This window comes from Micromesistius poutassou (assembly GCF_964030765.1).
Source record: "Micromesistius poutassou genome assembly, chromosome: 10".
In the NCBI taxonomy this organism is placed as follows: Eukaryota; Metazoa; Chordata; class Actinopteri; order Gadiformes; family Gadidae; genus Micromesistius; species Micromesistius poutassou.
Genome location: NC_140280.1, coordinates 18,322,944 through 18,342,161, shown reverse-complemented (window position 1 = coordinate 18,342,161; position 19,218 = coordinate 18,322,944). Strand labels below are relative to the sequence as shown.

At 49.2% G+C, this 19,218-nt stretch overlaps 1 protein-coding gene across 1 annotated transcript; it reads right to left on the bottom strand.

Annotated features, from left to right (window-relative positions):
- Positions 1 to 647: 647 nt before the first annotated feature.
- Positions 648 to 16,658, bottom strand: tecta (tectorin alpha; the record flags this gene model as incomplete). Its single annotated transcript, XM_084474264.1, has 23 exons — positions 648 to 751; positions 1,204 to 1,323; positions 1,966 to 2,050; positions 2,231 to 2,393; positions 3,148 to 3,396; positions 4,283 to 4,446; positions 5,259 to 5,461; positions 5,654 to 5,764; positions 6,468 to 6,748; positions 7,224 to 7,510; positions 8,209 to 8,589; positions 9,296 to 9,495; positions 9,857 to 10,538; positions 11,421 to 12,061; positions 12,200 to 12,770; positions 12,906 to 13,516; positions 13,757 to 14,327; positions 14,697 to 15,109; positions 15,362 to 15,527; positions 15,648 to 15,785; positions 15,954 to 16,241; positions 16,348 to 16,484; positions 16,595 to 16,658. The coding sequence occupies 23 exons, from the start codon at positions 16,656 to 16,658 to the stop codon at positions 648 to 650; spliced, it is 6,630 nt and encodes a 2,209-aa protein (XP_084330390.1).
- Between the last annotated feature and the right edge of the window lie 2,560 nt (positions 16,659 to 19,218).

Genomic DNA, 19,218 nt, shown 5'->3' with positions numbered 1-19,218 from the left:
GGCCACTTTATTGAGCAGATAATAACTTGGTTGCCGGCCAGTGATTAGTGTTAATGGCGTTATTGCTAGAAAATACCTGCAACGAAAACACTAGCGTAGCGTAACTGTTTGTTGAAAATTGAGCGGAAGTATTAAAATGATTGCGAGACAAAAACAAATGTATTTCCAACTAGTTGTTTGCATATTTAAAGAGAAGAATGCTCACCCTGGCAGCTATGCTAGAACAGAGCATATAATTTGAATACACATTACATTACCTATGATGCATTTATAGCCAGTTTATTCATCAAATACCCTCGGACAAGATAATGCAGGGACTATGATCACAATGATGTGCCTCCTTATAAAAAGTGTTGTTTTTTGGGCTATTGTGAAAGCTCTGTTGTAATATTCGTTTTTTTCAAAACAAAATACCCTATATTTCTTTGGATGTATTTAAATTATTAAAATTGTTAGTATTTGAATTATATTTTCGAAATGTGAATCTGGGTTTATTCCAATTGAATACCATAATACATTCAGAAGGGTTGAATTTGAAATGTCTTTGATCGTGTGATTGGCCAACGTCTGGTCTACTGGCTGGGGAAGTCCAAGCTGGACTTATTTGGTTGCGTTTCTTCAAGTCTTTCACGGTGTTTACAGCTGGGTTAGCAGGTGAGTACAGTGTGCATGTGAGCCAGGAGCCAGGCGACCAAGACAGTGACGCCCACAGGAAGAGCCTGGGCTCGAAGCCTGGGACTCGAGTTCACGACTGAAATAGATAAGATAAAAAAACTCATACATACTGCGGTATTGCCTTAACAAGCACATGAGTATGCGTGTACCGCGTGTCTGTGTATTGTCAACATGTGCGTGTATGTGTATACTATACTGTAAATGTGTGTACGAGTGCGTGTGACTGTGTACACAGTAAATGTGTGTGTGTGTGTGTGTGTGTGTGTGTGTGTGCGTTTGTGTGTGTAGGCGCCCATACTGTTAATGTGGGTGTGTGTGATCGTATATTGTAAATGTGTCTGCGGGTGCATGTTTTTACTATAAATGTGTGTTTGTGTGTGCATTTGTGTGTGAATATAATGTACATTTGTGTACATTTCTTATGTATGTGTATATATGTGTGTGTGTGTGTGTGTGTGTGTGTGTGTTTATGTGCGTGCTAGTGTATATACAGTAAATGTGCTTGTGTGTGTTTATTTGTGGGATTACCTCGGCAGCTTTTTCCATCTCTCTGCAACATCCCGGTCACACAACTGCACACCGGCCCAGACGTCTTACTGCTGCAGATCTGCTCACAACCCCCGTTGTTGAATTCACACCAGTCCGACTCTGGGGGTCAAAAACCAAAGGCTTCAGACAACCTTTGAGAATCACCCTTAGCTCAAGGCCTACACGCTACAGGAACAGTGAGTGTGTGCCAGAGATGTTCTTTGCCACGATGTGTCACCGTTTAATAACATCACCACCAGATGCTATTATAAGCAAACGACCCAGCACTGTCAACACTGTGTATCACTTCAGTAGCCAAGTAACCAGATACAAAACAAGACAACACTAACACTGGGTATTACAGTAGATGTTCCCCATAGGCTGAGAATAGTGCAATGGTCAAAGTGATGACACAAAGGGTTCTGGCAGGGGTGTTAAAATGTGAGGCAATAGTTATTCACCAGGACAGACCACTCTATTATTGGTAACCATTGTTATGATAGCATAAAGAAGAACACAGGTACACACAAGAATGCTGCTTGAGAAAGGGCTCAAGTGTAGAATCTCCAACTCCAACAAAGTGAAAGTCCTAAGACCTGGTTTAACCCTGCTTGTAGCTGAACAATTGTGATACAGGTAATGGTGTCCACATCAGTGAACATTGACACACACAAACACACACACACACACACACACACACACACACACACACACGCACACACACACACACACACACACACACACACACAGAAGAGTGCCTACCTCTTCTTCTGATTGGCCCTACAGACAGTATGTGCTCCGCATGTTGACTGTCCTCCGAGTACATTCTCCTGGTGTGCGGGCAGTTCTGCACACACAGTCGTGAAAAACAAACAAAAAAATGAACAATAAAAAAAAAAACCTTTGATAACAACCACCACCACAACTCATCCGTCATCGTCATCCATCATCCACACCCCCCCCCCCGGGGCTCCAGAGAGCTGGGAGCAGACCCACTCGTACCAGACGAGCAGGCGGGCTCTCTCACCACTTTGCAGGCGTTGGTCTCCGAGTCGCACAGGGACACGTCGCAGTGCAGGTGCACCTCGTCGTAGTCGCCGATGAACTTGAACACGGTGACGTGGAAGCGGCAGGTGAGCGACACGCCGTTCTCCGCCATGCCGATGGTGTTGTCCTTGATGTTCGGACAGCTGGACGGACGGACGGACGGACGGACGGACGGACAGACGCGGTGGAGCGGTTGTTTAAAACAAACGACAACAAGAACAACAGCCTAAATCAGTCTGAATGTTCTAATTGGATTATTTATCGGTAGCTATTTACACATGTAAGCATTATGTAATGCACATGTAACATGTTAACTTGGACATGTTGTGTTGCAGTTTCCGGGCACAGGCTGCACCAGACAAAACATACTAAAACCCATACACTGAGGAAAAGTACTAAACATTTTTGCACATTGTGACCATAGGTCCATGATTGTGACACCGTAATGACTGCCTCCATTTTGGAAGCATAGGAGCGTTGGCATGTTAGTTATTGGGTGGGTTGGTGGTCAGTTCTTTGGGAATTGTTTGGAGATGAATAATTGTTTAAGAGATTAAGTGAAATAATGGATCTTCATGGGAAGACAATGTTGTGTTTAAAACTGCCAGTATTTTCCAGGCGAGATGTGGCAAACAAATCATTAGCCTAGGTTACATTATATTCACGTTCATTTAGGATTTGACAGTACTCCAACTCACTTGAGTCCTCCCATTTAGAATCCCATGATGCATTCTGATACACAAGCCCCATAACAAACACCTCACCTTCCGGCGGCACAGCATGCCTACACACAGAATACGTGTCCCCCACATTCCTTTTGGCTGACTATACACACCCCACATTCCTATGGAGCAGAAAGTGCAATCCCATGATGACACTGAATGGAGGGAATGTTACCCCCGCTCTATGATGATGTAGCGCAGCCGGTCGCTGCTGTAGCGCGACGGCGTGGCCCAGCACATGTTGACGATGAGGATCAGCTGGTTCTCGTCGGCGCCCTCCACGAACACGCCCACGAAGAGGTTGTCCCGCGTGCTCAGCACCACCTCGCCCTCCCTGTAGGGCTGCCGGTACGAGCCGTTCTTGTACAGCGCCATCTTGGTGATGAAGTTGCCCTCTTGGGTGGGCAGCGTGAGGTTGATCACGCTGTCGCGGGGTGGGGAGGCGGGGGGATAGAGAGAAGAGATGTTGAGCGTCGTGGGGGTGGTTTCATTTAGTGGCACGTTTTTTTTTTGCAAAATTCTTCGCTAATTTGGCGAATGGAGATCAGGCTGTGTTACACACAGCTAGCAACACTCTCCTCCTTAGTGCGTCACTGATTAATACTTATTCTGCTTTCTATGGGAAAATAAATCAAGCAATCTAGTTCTCAAGCTCTTGTAGCTCAAATCAGAAATCAATACAATTGAATATGTTTTCATTGATCGGTGGTGATAAAAGGTGATTCCCTGTCTTTTCCACCGGTGGTGTTGCTGCAATGCTGTCGATCAATTCAATAACACCTAATTACTTTGAATGTTTAACTAAAGTAAACAAGCTGTTCTTCAATGGGGCAAGTGAGCTTTTGCATAGTTCAGTGTTGTCAACCTGTGGTATGCACACCACCGGTGGTACACAAGGATACTCCTATATACTATAGGAGTATGGGATTTATAGATGAAAATAAATACATTATAAATATAGACCATAGCTATAGTATTATGGCTTTTCACTATTTCAAAATAGTTTCTTTGTTCATTCCAACACATGTTTTCAATTGATGCGTTTTCCATTGATGTTTTGTGTTAACTTGTGTTTGCTAAACAAACACACTGAGCGCTCAAGTCCTTATCTTTCCACTGTTTTCTACTTCCTGCGTTAATGATTGTGTGTAAAGGGGGCGCTGGCCCTTTTTTGGTCATCCACTGCATGTGTATTCCTCTATTGTTTACTGTGTGCATTTGGTCTTGATGACCATTGAGTGGTTCACCTGAGGTCACCGGTCCAGAACCACTGGACATAGAGGGTCGGTGTTGAGGCCATTCTGTCTCACCTGAGCATGGGCTTCAGCACTGTCTCCAGGGAGATCTTGAGGTCCAGCTCGTAGGCGCAGGAGAACTCCACGTTGATGGTGCGGTCCCTGGTGATGACGTTGCCCGTGTTGTTCACGCTCTCGATCCACACCGTGTTCTTGTACATGATGTGCGTGCCGTTGGACTGCCAGGGTGAGGAGCCCATCAGGAAGGAAAAAAGGGTTAGGGTTAGGGACGGAAAAAGAAAAGAACAAACATCTATATATATACACACACACCTTGAAAAAAGGATTCACTTACAGTGTGTGTGCAGTAGTAAGTAAAAGTAAGTAAAAAGTAAAAATTTAAAGATGATGAAAAAATATATTGTCCATACATAGATAAATGTGTCTCAATGTGTTTTTGTATTTAATTGTTCAAATGTGTACAGTGACGGACTGGGAGCAAAAAACGGCCCGGGCATTTGCACATTATAACCGGCCGCGGGTGTAATTGTTGACAGGGGGGGGGGTGTGGGGGGGGTTGGTTGCGCGCGGACACGATTGTTGACGGGGGGGGGGGGGGGGGCCGCCGTCGCGACGGTGGGGCCGCGCGATCCCATCAAGCATGCCGCTCCGTGATTGGCCGGCCCAAACGGCCCACGAGAAGCCAAGCGGCCCACGAGAAGCCGCGGCCCTTCTGGCATCTGCCCAAATGCCAGACCGTCCAGTCCGTCACTGAATGTGTATAATCTTTATTATTATTATTTTTTATTAATGTTCTTCAAATCTATTTTCAGCTTTAATGTATGTATATACAGTATGTACAGTGTTTCATTTCAGTGTATTAAATAAATTACATTCTGTTTATCAATTTTTTGTTTTCCCCAGGATAAATGAATACTGATATGAGATGTATGAGAGTATGTGAATGTATGAACAAACTTACAAATTTCTTCGTGTGCCTAAAATGCGGGTGTTACTACGTCAGTCATTGAAAAAATCAGTCTGGGTTTACCTGCACGATGGAGCCACAGTGAGCCTTGGTGTTGTTGATCCGGAAGGAGATGAAGTCCTCTCCCTCGATGCCGGGGCAGTGCTGGTCATTGATGCGCACGTCCTCCCTCTCGAAGCCCAGCTGGAAGAGCTTGCACTTGGAGATGGACACCTCCATCTGCGCGTGCTTGCAGGTCACCTCCGCCTGGATGATGTCATCGTCACCTTGGGGGAGAAGACCAAATCCAAACCAAAGACAATGAAGACGATTAAGACTCAACCGGTCTGATAAAATGCATATGAGTGAACAGAAACACTTGTATCGACCAACTTGTATGTATACTAGAAGCTTGTCTAACACTAAGTTGAGTTCATCTTATCTTGATAAAGTTTCCTGCTCAGTGTCATGTGACTCACCGCTGGGGCTGCTGGGTAGCTCCGGGCAGCCGCAGAGGTCCCCGCCGTTCTCTTGCTCACACGTATTGTTTGTGCAGATCTCTCCTGCACAGGGGTCATAGATCCATTCTGCTAAAGACAGGTCCACGCAACCATGTTAGCTGTCAGACTCAAGGCACATTCACCGTTGCAGTAGCATTTTGGCTAGCCCAAGACTTCATTCGATAGAAACAGATTAAAATAATGTTAGTATTAATACCATGAATATACAGATATACAAATATCTATTGAATTGATGCTGTCTTTATATATACACAACATGCACACAAAGTATTCTGTATGTCCTCTCCCTCACATCTTCACACAGGTTGTACACTGTTGACGATGACATATGTGTAACATGACCATGATAGAGGAAAGCGGTTGGGTGTCTTGCTAACACCTTAACATTGAAAGTCTCAACCAAAGTGGATCAGATGGCCATCACGTGTGTCCAGTGGTCTACCACTAAGGCTACTGTACCTATACAGTCATGGAAAAAAACATTCAGGAATCATAAAAAATCATAAAACAATCAAAAATCCTAAAAAAAAATCATAAAACAATCACAAATCGAGTTGGATCTAGCCTACACTGGATGGCCTTCACCCCTCACGTCAGATACCGCTCACATATAACCAATTTCTAGAACTGACTTTAACGTGCAGGCTAGGCTAGGCTAGGCTCACTACTCTAGCTTGTTCACCACTAGAAGGAAGAGGAAGGGGTGGGGGCGGGCGGGGGCGGGGGGGGGGGGGGGGGGGGGGGGCAGGCTGGCGCCTGGCAGGGCCCTTACAGCAGTTCTCCTGGGCGATCCACTTGGTGGTGAGCGTGCCCATGGCGCGGCAGGCCTCGGCGTAGGCCGCCAGCGAGCCGCAGACCTGGGCCTTGCGGTGGTTGTAGCAGCCGTCCAGGTAGCAGGACTCGAAGAAGGGCCGGGGGTCCAGCAGGCCATGGCAGGGCTGGAAGAAGCCCTTCATCTGGTTGAGCTTCTGGCAGCCGTCCTCGCCCTGGAGGCTGAGCACGGCGGTGTTGTCACAGGACTGGGCCAGCGCCACGTACTGGGTCTCGTCGCAGCTGTGGACACAGAGGAGGGGAGGTGGGGGGATCCGGGTTTTATCGCTGATTAGGTTTACTGAATGTAATCGATATATTTAAAAAAAAAAGTGCAGTTTGAATTGGATTTTCATGCTCCACCTTGCTGAAGAAAAAATGAACTTATCCCAAAGGCAATGAACATTGAGAAAGTGGAAAACCAAAGTGAACATTGGCCTTATATCTATGAGAAACAAGGACTCCCAGTGGGCTCTGGACCTTGGTCTGATTTAATCGTTCCCACACTATAATAACATCGCTGCACCGTATCAGAGGCCGTCGTTTTCCTGAGCTGCACAGAATACCAAGTTGGCAAGGTCTGCCTGTTTTAATCTTGGAATGGCTGTTTAGCCTTGAGAGGTTGATAAACTCACTAATGTGTCGTATGCAGAGATAGCCCTATCATCTTTCCCACTCGGTGTGTTCTTTCGGAGGTGGCTTGGGAGGAGATGCTCACCTGTTCTGCATGCCGTTGGTCTTCCAGCTCTGGGCCAGCTCCAGAGCGCTGACCGCGGGCTTGCCCCTGGAGGTGATGTAGTCGTCGCTGGGGTCTCCGTTGAAGTTCCCGCACAGTCCACACACCTTGTTCTGCAGCCGCTGGCCCATGGTGATGCTGAGGGTGTTGAAGCGGTTGTAGCGTATCTGGATGTCCTGGGGCGTGTCTATGACCAGGAAGCCCTCGGACGTGGACAGGCGGGTCATCAGCCCTGTGACGAATGGCACTGACACCGGTGTGCCGTTCACCTGGTGGACAACAGCAACGTGGCCGTTACAACCATGAGGCTGTACTCAAAGAAGGCTCACTTCTGCTCACTTCTTAAGGCATTTTATGGATTGCATTCATACATACAGACATACATACATACATACATACATACATAAATACAGACATACATACATACATACACATACATACATAAATACAGACATACATACATAAATACATACATACACATACATACATAAATACAGACATACATACATAAATACATGCCTACCTATCTACCTACCGAACCTACATCCATCCGTCCATACATCCATCCATCCATCCAGGCATCCATCCATCCATATTATAATGAAAAGCATCAGGACCAACAAGTCAGGGGGTCAGTTAGGGTTAGTCTTCTACTGGAAGGGGCAGATCAAGGAAGCGTATACAGGCCCCCCTCCAGAAGACCCACACCCCTCCATAAGACCTACACCCCTCCAGAAGACCTACACCCCTCCATAAGACCTACACCCCTCCAGAAGACCTACACCCCTCCAGAAGACCTACACCCCTCCATAAGACCTACACCCCTCCATAAGACCTACACCCCTCCATAAGACCTACACCCCTCCAGAAGACCTACACCCCTCCAGAAGACCTACACCCCTCCGGCGCAGCATCCTCCTGCCTGAGAGAACCCCCCCCCCCCCCCACCCCCCCCGTGGTCCCTCACCTTGACCAGGCTGCCGGAGATGAGTATGTTCTCCTCGTTGATGTACAGGTAGACGTGGGAGATGGTGGTGAGGTTGGGCGTGCTCCACTTGTCGAAGTTGGCGATGAGCTGGAAGGAGAGGTCGGGCAGCTTGCGGCAGTTGGTGGACAGGACGAAGGAGCAGGAGGCGGGCAGACGCAGCGAGGCGCCGTCGAAGGTGCGGAAGACGCCGCCGCCGGACGCCACGCAGTGCTGGGAGCGGCGGGCGAAGCAGCCGCGCACGCCGTAGCGCAGGGTGCACTCCTCCTCCGCCTTGCAGCGCCGCGGGTCGCACTGGATGAGGTTGCGGCCGATGCACTGGCAGCGCTTGGTGCAGTCGCTGTTCCAGAACAGCTGCTTGGGCTGGGGGGGGGGGGGGGGGGGAGGGGGGGGGGAACCAGTTGGATTCATTTTTTTAATAATGATGAAAATACTCCATACTCTCCTCTCGGGAGTTTGGAGATTACTAAACACTACTGTTGCTTGATTTGCCAATAATGTTTATTTTACACGACAGCATACCAATGAAGATGAAATATATCAATCTGTTAGATAGAATTAGATTAAATAGTGAGTGATGTAGAGATTGTAATTATTTTGTATTGTACAATTTACAATGTATTTGTATTTAATTAACACATAGCTAGAACATAATAGTTAAACCTGCACTATGTAAGAATTCCCATCAGCAGCCTCTAGTGGCTTGAGTCATAGCTACAGTTTTATGTCAACTTTCAGTTTTATGTTATTTTCTTGTGGATGGGTGTGGTATTGTGTTACATTCACGAGAAACATTGTAGTTCTTAAATATATAAATATAAATAATACATATATATATATATATATATATATATATATATATGTATATTATATATGTATGTGTTGTCATGAGATAATTAGCTGCAGTAGAAATGTGACACATGGTTTTGGAGCTGATGAAAAACCAGCATAACCACCTTCACAGCAACACCCCATGTATCGCTTTAATATTTACCCACCTGGGTGACACACAGTCATGCATTTAGTTGCTTAATCCCGCTCGGTTCAGCCGAGGCGAGGGTAAACTAACCTCGTAGTACTTGCCGTCCGTGTAGCAGCCACAGTTCTGGGGCAGGAGGCAGCTCTTGCCGTTGAGGACGTAGCCCTGGTCGCACAAGCAGCCCTCCACGCAGTCCTGGTTGCAGTCCCTCTGGCCACGTGCCGGGGCGCACTGCGGCGGACACACCGACATGCAGCTGGAGTAGTGGCTGTTGGGCGGGCAGCGCAGCACTGGGAGGAGCAGGCGACAGTTTGCACTACTGAAAACCTCTTGAAGAGGTGGATTGTTTGGTATGGCGGCTAGATCATTTTCCACTCGTTTTCCTGGAGCTTTTTGTGTGCGAATCGCAGAGGCTCATCCTTTTCGATATTTATCTTGGATTTATCAATCAATTATTAATTTGACCAAGTATAAAACGATGAAAACTTTCAACAAGGCAGCCAATATGAACAAACAAACATTAACGTCAGCATGCCCACTTCTTTATCTATTTCTGATTTATGTCACCACGAACCCAAAGCGATACACAATCATTGCAGCGACACCTTTAGAAATCGAGATCACAAGACACAGCGCTGTGCCGGGCCTCACCGCAGGGGGTGTTGGACCTCCATCCCCCGATGGGCACGCCTTGCGTCTGGCAGGTGCTGGCGTAGATCTGCAGCCAGTTGCATATGGTCTCGGGGGCGCCCTGGTCCAGACACGTGTCCTGCAGGCAGCTCTGGTAGAAGAACGCCGGCGGCACCTTGCTGTGGCAGCTGGCGAACACGCCGGCGCGGTCCACGATCAGGCCGCAGAGCCTCACCGCCTCGGGCTCCACGAACACGTACAGCCCGTCCCCGATGTGGAAGCGCATGCCCATGTTGCGCTCCACGCCCTCCCCCCCCTCCGCCGCCCCCGGGTCGGCCGTGACGCCGCCGTCGTAGCCCTCCGACACGGCGGGCGCGTCGTCGCTGCCGTGGCTCTTCTCCCCCAGGCCGCAGCGGGGGCAGGAGTCCCCGCAGCCCACCTGGCAGAAGGTGTCCCTCTCGGCCCACGCCATGCCCCAGTCGGCCGTGCTGGAGAGGACGGGCGGGGACGGGGGCAGGCCCTGGCAGATGCCGCAGGTGGTGTTGTAGATGGCGTGGGGCAGGCTGAGCAGCAGGAGGGTGTTCCAGTCGAAGACCACCTTCAGGCCGAAGTCGGACTCCAGGATGAGCAGCATGCCCAGCGTGACCACGGTGATTTTCCCCGAGCCCAACTTCAGGGGAAGATAGAGGCGCTCCTTGTTCACCTGGCCGCAGGGAGAGTATGCATCATTTGTGTGTGGTTCTATGGCTTTAGTTCATCAGGTCATTGTTGATTGTGGGGGTCTTTTTTTGCTAGTGTGTCGCGCCGATGGACACAAGAGAGGGATTGGTATAGAGAGATTATTATGAACATACTTTGTTTTGTCCCGATTTGCTATGATGAATTTTAATAACTTTTTGATGAAAAATTAATAATAATTACTGTTTGAGTTTTTCTTGAGCAAGGTTAGTCATTCCAATAAAACAAACTTCAATTTGAAGAGAAAGAAAGAATTGTAAATATTTTTTGGTCATTGATACAAATGCCCACAGTTGTGTCTCAGCCTGCCTTGTAGGTTTGTATGTGTGTGTGTGTAGGTGGGTTCGGTTTGGGTGTGAAGCACCTGTTGGTGTGTAGTGGGACGTGTGTGTGAGTGTTTGTGTGTGTGCTGGTGTGTATGTTGGATTATGTGCAAATTCTGGCTCTCTTCAGATCTTTTCAGTCAGTTTGTGAACCCATTCCAAATGTCGCTCAGGGGTCGGGCGTTTTTCTCTGAGCCAAATCCAGCACGTTAAAAGATTGAAATAAGATCCGCCTTGAGCCAATCAAAGAAGAATTCACCCTCTGCCTGGTTATTCTATCGGCTTGATTAGAAATACGCCTCACTAATACAAAAACTATGACCTTCACAGGTCGTGCAGTAATTATCTTTTAATTCACATTAAATATGGGTCAAAGATCCCAATGGAGAGTGGAATAATATTCACCACCGGTATGAAGTTGACCACCTCTAACCCATACACTCGGGACTTTCTGAGAAGAGGGAGAAGAGGACGAAGAGAGAGAAGAGGACGAAAAAAAGACACAACCATGAAGTCTCACTCACCGTGACCGTGTTTTTGTAGCTTCGCGACACTTCGATCTCGTAGCCGTAGACCTCCAGCACGAACCCCCTGACCCATATGGCCTGGCCCGTGTCACGCTCCTCGTTGCGGGCCGCCATTTTGAAGGGCGGGAAGGTGTTTGAGGTCCCCCCCGCGATCAGCTGGCCCGCCTCCTCGTCCCCCCTGCAGTTGGTCGTGGCCAGCTGCAGGGTGCAGGAGCTCTGCAGCTCGAACGGCACGCCGCCGAACGGCAGGAAGTGGCCGTAGCCCGCGGCGGCGCACAGGGCCTCGGTGCGCGGCTGGCAGAAGTAGAGGCCGCCGTTCTCCTCGCAGTACTCCTCGGCGTGACAGGGCCCCGTCTGGCAGTACACGCTGTTGTCGGAGCCGTTGCAGTAGCAGCGCTCCAGGCACTCCCTGTCCCTCCAGAAGGTCTGGTTGGTGGCCAGCTTGCGCCCGTGGCTCTTGCAGCCGCAGTCGCTGCGGGCCACGCAGAGCCCGTCGCGGAGGGCGTAGCCTTCCTCGCACTGGCAGCCCTCCTGGCACGGCAGCGGGCACGGCCGCCTGGGCTCGTCCAGGTTGTCGCAGGTCAAAGGGCAGGCGTTGGTGCACTCGTCAAAGTGGCCGTGGTCCGGACAAGGCAGCGCTGCTCCCAGTCATAGAGAAGGAAGAAAAAAAGGTAGCAAAAAGAAACAACTGTTAATCCTGTAACCGTTTATGGTCCCTGAAGCCCTTACCAGCACATAACACTTAACGCAGCACTTAACGCCGCGCGTCTACTTACGGCAGTTGGTGGCGCTTCGCCAGGACGCCAGGCCCACCTGGGCGTCCTGACAGGCCGAGGCGTAGGCCTGCAGCGAGGAGCACAGGGCCGAGCGGTTGCCCTCCTTCACGCACATGTTGTACAGACAGTTCCGGAAGAACGGCGAGGGGTTGATCGCGTCGTGGCACGCCAGGAAGGAGCTGTTCCCCGGGTCGTTGATGCTGCCGCACATGTAGGGGCTCTGGTAGACGCGGAGGTCCGTGCACATGCGGTAGAGGTCGTCGCAGTCACCGTTGCAGGTGAGGTCGTCGGCGATGGCGCGCCAGCCCTCGGTGAACTGCTCGCTGGACTCGGCCAGGCGGCCGTTGGGCAGGCGGAGGTCGTCGGACGCGTTGCGGTTGAAGACCCCGCAGAGGCCACAGGTGGCGTTGTAGAAGACGGTGGAGAGGGAGATGTTGAGGAAGCCCTGCCGGTTGTACTGCACCCGGATCACGCCGTTGCACTCCACCACCGTGACGTTGCCCGGGGCTTTGTAGATAAACATGATCTCCAGTGGATGCACGTACGGGAGGGGCACCACTTCAGCATTCACCTGGGATACAAGAAGGTGAAGAAAACAATATTAAATAGGATTAAATATAATTATCTTTTCTCTCAAATGGCATGGGTTGGGTCTTCATCCGACAAGTTATGGCCGGTTATCCTGGTGAAAGAACGAATAACAAACCTTCACTATGTCAAAATCGGTCCCGCCTATCTGGGCTTCCAGGTTTGCCAACCGGACCACCACAGGCCTCATCCAAGTTGGGCCTTTGTTCACCAACTTCCTGCCGATCTTCACCTCCACGTTGGAAACGTTGCGGGGTGCCGGGCCGCACAGCTTCAGCAGGTAGTAGGAGCTGTCGTCCGGGAAGGACATGGAGACGCCGTCGAACGACGACGTCACCGTGTTCTGGGCGACCGAGCACGTCCCCTCCCTCAGAGGGTAGCAGCCCAGCCGGCCCACCTCCGCCGCGCACACCTCCCCTTCGCGGCACGAGTCGTTGAAGCAGGACACCTCCCCCGCGGGGCCGCAGACGCAGCGCTGCTTACACTCGCTGGCCTTGCTGCTCGCGCCTGCCCAGAACGTGTTGTTGCGGGGATAGTAGAGACCCTCGTGCTCACAGCCACAGTCGTCGAGATTCACACAGTGGCTGCCGCTCAGGACGTAGCCCGGGTCGCACTGGCAGCCCTCGGTGCACGGGTGGGCACAGTACAGGGCGGAGGTGAGGTCCGAGCAGGACGACGGACAGGCGCTGGTGCACACCTGGTAGTGGCTATCCTCCGGACACGACAAGGCTAACAGTGAATGCAATGAAAGATAAATGTTGGATCCAAAAAAGGTTGAAAGGTTGAAAGGTTAAAAAGCCTGGCCATTTTTCTCATCTCATTCAATCTTTGGAGAGTAACAACAAATGCACAGCAAAAATAAGCAAACATAGTTAAGCAAACAATGTTACCTCTACCTACAAAATGACCTTTGGTTAAAGGTTGCTCTAGCGAAGGTATTCATGTTAATGTGTCCGATTCAGTACTCACCACAGAAGTTCCGGGACCTCCAGGGCCGTATAGTGACTCCCAGGGCCTGACAGGCCATAGAGTAGGCCTGGATGGCATGGCACAGAGTGGTGATGTTATCCCTGTTGCTACACAGATCATACACACAGCTGTAGACAAACGCAGTGGGATCCACTACAGCTCTGCAGTCCCTAAAGGGGCCGTCTGTTTTGTTGATCAACCCACAGTAGTCTGAGCGAAAGTAAAAGGCCTCTATGGTCGGGTCACACATGCTGCAGTTCTGGGTACATCCGTCGTGACACCTCCAGTCTGTATCATCTGCCCGCCAGCTACCCCCTAGCTCCACCACACTTTCAGCCAGAGACCCATCGGGCAACACTGGGTCATCGGCAGGGTCATCGTTATAATTACCGCACAGGCCACAAGTGTTGTTGAAGTAGGAGCTAGGCAATGAGATGGAGGCATAGTGTTGGCCATCGTAGGTAACCAAAAGGCCAAAGTCTGTTTCCAAGGCTATTGCAACTCCAGATTGGTAAACCCTTATGGCACCGAGTTGAAGCTGAACAGGTAAAGTCTTCATTAGACCATCCACCTGCAAAAATGGATGAACGTTAGCCTATGATAGTTTAATGACATTCCTTACTCTCCATCATTACCTTAAAGGTGACATATTATACCACCAGGTGTGAGTGTGGTTAGCTGTTACAAGACGTTTTGAAAAGCTGCCTCTTCTGACATCACAAGTGAGTGTGTCCACTTAAATGTGTGCTTGATAGAGCAGTCTACCAGCCTACCCAGTGGAATGTACGCAAACGTTGCTCATCTATCCATCATACATCTAGGTGGACATGCCCACTTGTGATGTCAGAAGAGGCAGCTTTTCAAAACGGCTTGTAACGGCTAATCCCACCACACCTGGTGGCATGTCATGGGACCTTTAACATACACCGACTACCCTCACCTGAGCAGTTCCCAAGCTTCCCTTGGGCAGGGTGACTCGATGCCCGTACACCTCCACTGTCACATCTCTGAGCCAAGAGACAGAGGCCATGCCACGGTTTTCATTCTTGGCCTCCACGCTGAAATAAGGCAGCCCTACCATCTCCCAGCATGGCCGCGCCAGCAGGTAGGAACAGGTTCCCTGGAAGTGGTAGAGGAAGCCGTCGAAGGTGTGGTAGTGCGGGTCGCCAAAGACCACACAGGTGCTGGTGCGGACGGGCTGGCAGTAAAAGGCACCCTCCTGCTGCTCACAGGTCTCCAGCTGGCCGCAGGGTGCCTCCTGACACTGAACTTCGTTGTCCATGTCCAGGCAGCGACAGCGCAGGGAGCACTGGTCGGACAGCCAGAAGATCTCCCCCCGCCTGTAGAAGCGCCCTGAGGAGGATTGAAGAAGAAGAAGAAGAGATGGGACAGGAGCAGCAAGCGTCAGTACTACAGTATCAGTTCATTTCATGGTCGAGTTGCGTCTTGCACCTATTTTGTGTTTTTACTCAAATGCTAGTGATAAGAGTTATACAGTAACCTCTGTACCTCTAAATATGACGCCATTGCTGACCTATCGAATCATTTTCTTCAACACCATGAAAAACAAATCAAAGTCTGTCTTCCTTCTTTTTACAAACTTGCCATTGTAGCTGCAGCCGTTTGCAGGATCTATCAAGTCAGTGTCAATCCGGAAGACCCAACGCCCCGGCACATTTACGTTGGTTGTCTGCTCAATGTTCACAACGTCGTTGGACCGGGAACCTGGCAGGTTGAAGAAATGGCCAATGTCTCCTCCATTGAAACCTGACTGAATAGGGCAGAGGTGTGAGGGATTGGAGAGGAGAAGTCATATCATCTGTTCATTCATCAACACTGTGAGGCTTCTCCATGTTTTGTGGTCCCTTTGGGGGCATCGTGACCAGAATACCTGTGCTGTTGTCCCACCCAATCCGGTCAGAGGATCTCCTCCGCTGGCGGTCCCTGTGCTCCACAAGACCTCTCCGTAGTTGAATATAGAGAAGGACAATGCGCCATCAGAGACGAGCACACACTGGAACGTATTTACCTTGATCAAGAGAAGGAATCAATTGAAGAGGAGAGAAAGTTTAGGAGGATTCAAATATTAAAATAAACTATTCTCCGAAACAACTTTTTTTTTTAAGCGTACACAATTGAATCAATCAATTGGAAAGAAGTTCATGATGTACATTTTACGCAATTCAAGTCGATTTACCGGAGTTGTCTGGCTGCCTCCATAGAAGGTGACCTGGTGCCAAGTTGCGATGAAAGCCCAAGCAGCGGTAAAGCCCGGTATGTTTTTAAAGTACTTGCGTATGTCTTGCGTAGCCCGCTCTAGTATTTCGGGCTCGATGGTCTCGCGGTAATACACGTCCCCTCTAATGCCATTGTGCACGTCTGCCCACAGTGGAGCAATGAATGATCTGCTGTCACTCAGGGGAAAGGCTTCCGGGGTGAACTGGCTGACTTGCACATTGAAGGAGATCACACCATTGTTGTTGACCTGCACGCAACAGAATAGGATCACCAATAGACACCATGTGATATGTGATGAGTTCCTTAATGCAGAACCAAAGCAGTTCCCAGGATGGAATAGAGGTGAGGCTTACGTAAATGGAGCGGTAGGGGGCATTGAAGAAAACGAACGGGAGGAGCATTACGACTTCTGCAGAACTCCCATCATCCATCTTGGGGGTCTCTTGATCTCGGCCCGGTCCGTAGGGGTACATGATGTCCTGATTACCAGCTGAGGTGGAGGTAAGAGTGGTCAAGAACGTGAAGATACATTGAGCAATGCATTGACTTCTTCTCAATGGAGTATTTTCCTGGACAGGGCAGGAATGGCGAAGAACATACCTCTAGTCTGTGCAAAGATGCTGAGGAGGTGCAGCACGATCACTGGACTTACTGGGCTGACCATCCTGCGGGTTTGCAGAGGAGATGGAGGAGGAAGAGGAGGAGATGGTCAGGTCTGATAGCGTATCCCACAAATGAACAGGACTGGTACAACCATACTCTTAAAGAAGAATGACAATTAACAGATTAACTTCGGCAATGTATGGGCGAAGGAGTCAACAAACAACTTTCACCATCACCAATCTGGGCTTGTCCACTTGTCCGGTGGAAGAACCAGATGGTAGAAAAGAACCTACCAAACTCTTTTTTTCCCTTTTTTTTCTCGGCATGTTCTAACTTCTTTAAGACTCGCTCCCAGGTCTCCCCGGGGGAGATCTGAAAAGGCCCCATTATGCTTGCCAGAACAATATGTCAGGATCACGTTCGCCTCAGGATCCCATGCTAACGGACAAACGATGTACTCGGGGGCCTCTGTGTGTGTGTGTGTGTGCGCTGTGGGCTCCCTGTGGCTCGCCCCGACCCTGGCCCACTCCACTCACAGCGTCTCGCAGTCTGAGGCTGGGAGTTACTCAGGACCTCATTACCACTTCTGGTTGGGAGCAGTCCATGCCTTGTTGGCTAAAGGAAGAGGGGCGTAAACACAGGGCTGCTAATGGCTTTAAGTGACCAGGTCTGGGTTGCCAAGGTCGCAACGCTGGGCCCATGGGGCTGCTCCGTACCTGGCTTGGCAGGCTTTCAATTGCGAAACTAGCGTGTACTGCCAGGGCGGCAGATATCAGAGTTCACCATATAGCACTAAGCACTGCTCTCACTTGACCCGGTACAATTTGACATTTGGTTACGGGTCGTAGGGTTTTTTGAGGGTTTTATTTGTCGATAGAAGGATTCAGCACTTCACTGAAAATGAAGAGTTAACCGGTACTCGTTAAACTAATTAAAACACACCTAATAAATTTTTTCAATTTAAATAAAAAAAAAAAAAAATACATATATATTTAAACAAAAGTTCAGAATAACTTTTAGCAGCTAGTTTTTATTATTGGGTTGAATGAAAGCACAGACTTCAGACATCAATCATTCACTTAATTCAATGTCATGTGTTTCAGAGACGTGACGTCATCAAGGCTACATAAGTACAACTATGAAATTGAAATTTAAAAAGGATATAATATGACATATATCCAAAAATTAAAACCAACCACAACATTTTTTTTTGCTCCAATGTGATAATAATATAACAAAGGAGTGAGTATCAGCTTTTAATAACTCATTTAATATGATCATAATTCAGGTTACATGATCACCAAATGAATTTATTTTGTGTATTCACTTCAGCAAAGCATTCAAACAGCCCTTTGATGCTATTGAAACGTATAGACATTCCACTGGATGTGCGGGTCCCTTCCTCTGGGTTGAACTGCAGGTGGGCCGGTGTTAGTGGCCCCTGGTGAGAGAGGATTCATTGTAGTTTCACCAGCCTGTCGTCACACTTCATCATCAGCCGATGGGACAATTATGACGATTGTCATTGGTGAGCTGTGAGCTTCACCGCTCACCATCTCATCTGATAGGCATTGACACTATGCCCGCCTTGAACCAGGCCAGTTTAGATAAGGCTTGTGGAAAACCTATGTCTCCTTTTGTCTGTTGAAGGATTGGCAGACATTTGACGCCTGTGATGTGTCACCCACACATCACATCATCACGTGTTCCCAGGTCATTCAGAAACTGCAAAACGTTGTGATATTCCTAACATTAGGGTTATGTTATCATTTCTCTTCCCAGGATGATGGGAAGAATTCTGTTTAAATAACGTGAACAAAATAAGAATATTACTTTCAGTTATTTTTAGTATTTGGTATTTAGTTTTTCAATTAAGTTGATCTAAACTAAATCTAAATCTAGAATAAAACAAATTCCACCAATAGTTTTGAAAATGTCAATAGCCATGTTTAATTCTCTAGTAGAGAATCTGCTAGTAGAGAGCATTAATGGCATACACCCTGCTACACTACACTGTATTAAAGCACTTCACACTTCCACAGCCTCCCCACCTGAGAAACAGCAGCATCGCAGTAGTATTACAGGTGTCCAATTAACGACATCAGACAATTCCAATCATAAGTAGTTACAACCACAGGACCAATCAAGGGTCAGTGGCGGTCTGTGGTGGCGAAAGAGGATGGGACTCACCTGGCTTCAGATGACTGACATCTAGCACCTCAGCTCTCTCAGCCGGCTGCCTGCACAGAGCAGAGGACCATCCACGGATGGCTGGCGGCGTGGATGCGAGGCGGCAGCGGTGGGGTTCGAGACGGGGAGAGGGGGTGACTGAAGGACGGGAACGCCGTCTATGTGCTGGTGGTGGGGGAGGGGGGAAAGGGGGGAGGGAGGGAGGGAGGAGGGAGGTGTGAGACACGGATGCCCCTCTGTAGTCACGCTGCTCGTCAGATAGCAACCCCCCCCTGCTTCGGGAAGAACAGACCTGAGCGTCCCGGCCGGGAGGAATACAAGTTGTAACGTTTAAAGTGGATAAAAAGATATCAAACCAGGGGATTCCTTGCTGCCGGACCCGTGCTCGGTGAGTTTGAGCAGAAGAAGGAGTCGAGAGTTTGGGGGGAAAA